General features: G+C 45.0%; 3 protein-coding genes across 3 annotated transcripts; 2 read left to right on the top strand and 1 right to left on the bottom strand.

Moving 5' to 3' along the window:
* Positions 1-1,355: 1,355 nt before the first annotated feature.
* Positions 1,356-2,588, top strand: CCR75_008413 (uncharacterized protein; the record flags this gene model as incomplete). Its single annotated transcript, XM_067966465.1, has 1 exon — positions 1,356-2,588. The coding sequence occupies one exon, from the start codon at positions 1,356-1,358 to the stop codon at positions 2,586-2,588; it is 1,233 nt and encodes a 410-aa protein (XP_067814754.1).
* A 203-nt stretch (positions 2,589-2,791) lies between these two features.
* On the bottom strand, positions 2,792-3,022 carry CCR75_008414 (uncharacterized protein; the record flags this gene model as incomplete). The annotated part of the gene is made up of 1 exon (XM_067966466.1): positions 2,792-3,022. One exon carries the CDS (start codon positions 3,020-3,022, stop codon positions 2,792-2,794), a length of 231 nt encoding a protein of 76 aa, XP_067814640.1.
* Positions 3,023-3,178: 156 nt separating this feature from the next.
* Positions 3,179-5,317, top strand: CCR75_008415 (uncharacterized protein; the record flags this gene model as incomplete). The annotated part of the gene is made up of 1 exon (XM_067966467.1): positions 3,179-5,317. The coding sequence occupies one exon, from the start codon at positions 3,179-3,181 to the stop codon at positions 5,315-5,317; it is 2,139 nt and encodes a 712-aa protein (XP_067814755.1).
* Between the last annotated feature and the right edge of the window lie 921 nt (positions 5,318-6,238).

Raw genomic sequence — 6,238 nt, 5'->3', positions numbered from 1 at the left:
TGCGGCCGGGCAGAGAGCATCTCAACAGTCCTGTTGAGAGCCTCGCTCCGAGCCTGATCATGCCTCAGCTCATCCTGAGTCTGAGTGACGGACTCCGCCGCAGTATGGCCCTGCCAACACACTAAGTACTCTGGTTAAGTGTCGTCACGGGAGCGGTAATGTGCGCACTTACCAAGTAGAAAGTAGTTTTCAGACTGATTTATATTTAATAGAATTAAATATAAATACCTATTTTTACCAATTAAAATGTCATCTCTATAGATGACACTTAATATGTATTGCGAGCGTATCTTTCTAGATACGTCGCGTAACGGATGACGCTGGTCGTCATCCTTCCTAATGTGAATGCACCCATGTGCATCACATACACAAGGGTTGGTCACAAATGTGCACCACACCCGAGTGCTGGGTCTAATTACTATTATTTAGTAATTGACCATCCCCTTAAGAACACCAAGTGCACTTAACGGGGACTGTGTAACATTAGGGCAACTTTAGCCCGTTACAAATAAAGCTACCTGCGAGCTGCAGAATGAGAAGTTCACTGAAATTTAGGGTAATCCTTATGGATTTAATGTGTCACCTTCAGCTAAAAACCCTTAATGTAGTGCTGTCAAGGCGTCGTATCTTTATCGAGATGTCACATCTCTCAGTGATGCGCACACCCGAGTACGCCTATAAATGTAAGAATGGCATCTGATTTTTACATTTATTACCAATTGCGCGCTGAGGGCTCGCGTGATAGTTTGACAAAGCCCGTCGAAGAAGTTGCAACTGAAGACAGTAGACAATGCGCCTATCACAGACTCGCCGACTCAATTGTGCATTAGCGTCGGGGATCCGATGCAGATGCCAAAAAAATTAGATTTCGTTGCAGATGCCAAAAAAAATTAGATTTCTTGGCAAGCAAGTTGACAGCTGCTTTTCGCGACAAATGATGACGAGATCCTCAGTTTCAAAACATCGAATAACAGTACGCATGTGCCTGCCCTTTTTTGTTTTGGCTAAAATCAATACAATTTCCAAGTTTGCTGTGTGTGACAGCATCAAAAATAAAGAAGTATCGATGAAACGTAGCACACGTTTAGGAATTTCAGGTGAAAATTGAGGAAACTTCTTCCGTAAGTTCAGATCTTTTCGCTGTACTCAGACTGGAATCTTTTTGCACCAAAGCAATTACCCAGCCGTCGCCCATCATCTGTAAGACCCTTGACTATGGAAATCGCAACGCGTCGTAGAACTTTCTGCGGTAAGTCACACTTGCATCGATCGTCCTATGACCGAGCGTCGTACACTTAAAAAAGGAGCAGCTTAAAACCGTCACTATTCCACTATTCAGTCCACTTCCCGTCGGAATGCTGCATGAGAGCGTCAACACCGAAACTGTTCAAAAGCAGCCTTATTCATCCTTGCGCTTTTCTTCCCATCGTAGCCGCCGCTTGCCATCTTCATCCGACTTGTCTTTGTCGTCATCTTCATCATCAACGGCTTCATTACGGCGACTTCTCAAGGAGTCTGAAGAGCAACTAGCTTTAGCTTTGGCACAAAATGAAGAAGCCACGATTAGCACTGCGCAGCTAAATGAGCTAAACGCTTACGTGACAGCTTATTCCACAGCGTCAATTTTGTCCCGAGCCAGCGCATTTGTTAAAGCTAACCCCGAAGCGGGACAAGCGACCGTTCCCATCATGACCATGTCCACTCCAGCTACTGTTGCTGGTGAAAGTGTCGTCGCACTGGGCTCAAGCAATGACTTTAACTCGACACGCCAGAGCGAATGTCAAATTTGCTTTGACAAACTGGACGTACGTCGAACGCACATGTGTACGACGTGCTGCGGATGTTTTTGCACTAATTGCACGCGCTGGTACCTTGAGTACAAAGTGTTAGAGGGCGAGGTCTCGCAAAAAAAGCTGGTGTGTCTGGCTCCGCAATGTACCCACCCATTATCCGAGGAGCTCATCAAAGCGTTGGTCTTGCCTGATACGTTTATAAAGTACAAGAACTTTCTCAAAAACCAACAAGTTGGTATCCGCTTTTGCCCACGTGCTGGTTGTTGTGCTGTACTGAATGAACCCCTTCATTCAACAGCACGTAGAGCCAGATGCCACGCCTGCAAGCATGAATCCTGCATGCGTTGCGGTAACGACTTCCACAAATTACCAATCTGTCGTCGAGTAGAAAGACGTTTTGGATACTGGAAGAAGCACCACAATGTGCGTGCGTGCCCTCGCTGCAAAAGTGTCATTGAGAAACAAGGGGGTTGCTCGCATATGAAGTGCTTTCAGTGTGACCAAGAATTTTGTTGGTCTTGCTTGTGCTCATGGAGTACCCACGATGAAATTATGTGTCTGCCGCTAAGTTTCTTGCGATCTAAAAGCCATAAATACGGCTATTGGGCGCCAATGCGGGTCGTGACCAAGTCAGCAGTATTAGGGACAGCAGTCGTAGCACTGATTGCTGGAATAGGAATAGCAGTCGTTGTAGCACCCCCAGTGCTTGGGTATAAATATGCTAAGGGCTCTTACCGACGTCACAAGTACAAGCGACCGTCGTATCTTCACTTAATGGAAGGAGACGTTATGTAACAATAAAAATTAGAGGTTGTTGACGGCTTTTGTTTAGCTATTTATGACGCGGAGCTACGTCAAATATGGTACCTCACGGTGCAATTTTTGGGAAGTCACCACAAGCGACACATCAGGACGAATAAAAGGTTTTTGTTATATTCCATCGACACCTTGATTTAACGTTGAGGTAATGAGCCTTAGTCGCTATCGACAGCAGCTTCTTACGAATGTTTAAACACCTCAGCAATTTTCTTGATCGAGTCGACGTCCACACGTCCACCGCGGTCGCCATTGTTCCACTTGAAGGCGGCAAACTCGACGTTAGAGCGAGCCTCCACAGTGCTCTTTACAGGGTCCTTGAGGGCTGCACGAAGCACATTTGCAGACTTATTCACATACTCTAGGTATGATACACCCGCCATGCGCCACAGCGACGTTCCTTTGCTAGCCATGGGTTTCTTTTTCTTAAGTCTTGTGAGCCACAAGCTGAATGTATTAACACAATTTAAAATTAAGTCGATTTTTATTCATGGATTGCAGTATCACTCATTTTCGTTCAAAACAGTAACAAACATTTGCCACTAAACTGGTGGAGCAGCTCTTACAATATGCCAGCACCCTCAGCCGGTACCAGTCTGAGTCTGCTGCTTGTTGCTTTGGGCGTCTTGCTGTACTTTAGAAAGCATCCCACTACGCTTTTTAATTTTGATGTTGCTGCAGCGTTGCTTAATCGAAAAAAAACGAAAGAACCACCAGAGCAATTCAAAAGACGTGGTAGCCTTGAGTTAAAACCCGTAACAGTGCGCATTCTGTACGGTACTCAGACAGGCACGTCGAAAAAATTAGCTGAAGCTCTGGAACGGACTTTGTTTGCTTTAAATATCTCAGGCTTCCACTTTCAGACGAGCGTCGTAAGTATGAAAGACTACGACCAAGACAACCTAGAGCAAGAGGCTATAGTTGTGGCTATTTTGTCCACATGGACGCACGGCCAGCCCCCTGAGGATGCCAAAATGTTGTGCAGTTGGATAACTGACATGACGCAAGACTTTCGCGTGTCAAAAAGTTGGCTCAATAATGTGCAGCATGCAGTTTTTGGACTGGGCAATGCCGAATACGACGAGGATTATGGTAGAGCGGCCAAAAACTTGGACCGTGGCTTGTGCGATCTAGGATCTTCATCTCTTGTGACGCTGGGTTTGGGGGACGATAATGTGGACCAGCTTAAGCAGTTTGATATCTGGATGGATAACTTGATCGCTGCAATGTGTGAATACAGCTCCAAGATAGCGGAGGCTGCGTTGAAGAAAACGCGAAGTTTTATGAAGCCTGGTAAGGATGAATGGCTAACACAGACGGAATTTCGTCGCCAAAAGAGAGCAAAGAAAACTGAAGTGGCCGCAGGAAATGGAGAGATTTTAAAGCCCAATGAAGAAGATCTGATGAATGAGCAGTTTTTGGTCGACGAGTTCTCAGACGACGAAGAGCACACTAAGAAAATGACGGAGGAAAATAATGGGATGGTGGATGTGGAGGATATTGGAAATTCAATGAAGGAGTCAGAAGCTGCGAGTTTGTCCCGCGAAATGGTGACCCCTATGCAGCGTAAGGCACTGACGAAGGAAGGGTACAAGATCATTGGTACACACAGTGCCGTTAAGCTTTGTCGTTGGACAAAACATCAAATTCGGGGACGCGGTGGTTGTTATAAACATACATTCTATGGAATTACGAGCTATCAGTGCATGGAAACGACACCAAGTTTGGCATGTGCCAACAAGTGTGTCTTTTGCTGGCGTCACCATAAGAACCCGGTTGGCCGTGTGTGGCGTTGGAAAACAGATGATGCTGAGACTCTCGTGAAAGGGTCAATTGAACGTCATCAAAATATGATTAAAGAATTAAAGGGGCTACCTGGGTTGATTCCTGAACGATGGAAGGAAGCGTTTACCGTGCGCCACTGTGCATTGTCTCTTGTTGGGGAAGCTATCATGTATCCGCAGATCAATGAATTTTGCAAGCAGCTTCACGATCGTCATATTTCGTCTTTCTTAGTTACCAATGCTCAATTCCCAGAAAAGATTGCCGCCTTGAATCCTATCACGCAACTGTATGTCAGTGTTGATGCTGCTACGAAAGAATCGTTGCGTGCTGTCGATCGCCCGTTGTTTAAAGACTTTTGGGAGCGCTTTTTAGCTTGTCTGGAAGAGCTGAAGCACAAGGGACAACGAACAGTATACCGTTTAACGCTGGTCAAGTCGTACAATATGGAAGGATTAAACAATTACGCAGAGCTTATCAACATCGGTCAGCCCGATTTCATTGAAGTTAAAGCCGTGACGTATTGCGGAAAATCTGATGGCTCGGATTTGACGATGAAAAACGTGCCATGGCATGAAGAAGTGCGCGCTTTCTGCTTAGCCTTGTGCGATCGCGTGAGTGGTGCGTACGCTCTTGCATCTGAGCACGCTCACTCGAATTGCGTATTGATTGCGAAAAAGAAATTCTGCCGAGATGGTGTTTGGCACACTTGGATTGACTATCAGCGCTTTCACGACCTCATTGCCAAGTACTATGAAGATGGCACGGCGTTTACTGCTGACGATTACACCGCTCCTACGCCGCATTGGGCAGCGTATGACTCAAAGGAGCAGGGATTCGATCCCGTGGAGACTCGTTTTCGACGCTCTAAGGATGGCAAAGTTGTCGAGTTTGCGTATCAGTCAACGGAGTCAGGGTGTGGGTAGCACACTCGGGGAGTATAGGACTGTATACAGTGATCGTATATTGTTTCTCTTTATGCACGCTGCATCGTCTACGAAAGCGATTAAGATAAGTTGCGGCATTTGAGATCACTGTCTTTAACACTATCCTTACAATGAACTGCATAGTATAGAGTAGATCGCATCTTTGCATCATGAGCGCTTCACGTAAAAAACTACTGTAAAGCCCTTTTTGTATTTTGTGATTAGCTATTTTAAATCGAACAAGCGGTATTTTACCCATAAACCAAATGTACCACAACAACGCAACGGTTCACCAACCGAAGTGTGCCCCATTACACTCACATGATTAAGAGACATAATCTCAGCCGAAAAGTCTTCAAAAACATGAACTCCATTATTTCGCAAAACACAGAAAAAATAGACAGACTACTTTGAGTGAATTAATTTGATTCGATACTAATTACCGTAAAGATCCACACGTGCTTTTGAAATTGTTGTCATTAAGCAGATTGTACTTGTAAAGTTATTCAGGAAATGTATCATTGCTTGGTCTGACGAAGATCTTGTAAATCTTCAAGATCTTTACGTAGGTAACCTCATAACAAAAATGTAACAAATTATTTATTACTGTCTTACTACCAAGAATTCTATTTTTTGTAAACTGCGCACCTTGCTTCTGAGATAACAAAGTGTGCTTGTAACGGGCTAGAGTTGCCCTAATGTTACACAGTCCCCATTAAGTACATTTGGTACTTAAGGGGATGGTCAAATACTAAATAATAGTAATTAGACCCAACACTCGGGTGTGGTGCACATTTGTGACCAACCCTTGTGAATGTGATGCACATGGGTGCATTCACATTAGGAGGGATGACGCCCAGCGTCATCCATGATGACGGCTAGCGTCATCAGTTACGCGAGGTATCTATAAAGATACGCTCG

Source organism: Bremia lactucae (assembly GCF_004359215.1).
Source record: "Bremia lactucae strain SF5 chromosome Unknown BlacSF5_NotPlaced_200_SHOA01000120.1_2678225bp, whole genome shotgun sequence".
Taxonomy (NCBI): domain Eukaryota; phylum Oomycota; class Peronosporomycetes; order Peronosporales; family Peronosporaceae; genus Bremia; species Bremia lactucae.
This window is presented reverse-complemented; position numbering and strand designations above follow the sequence as displayed.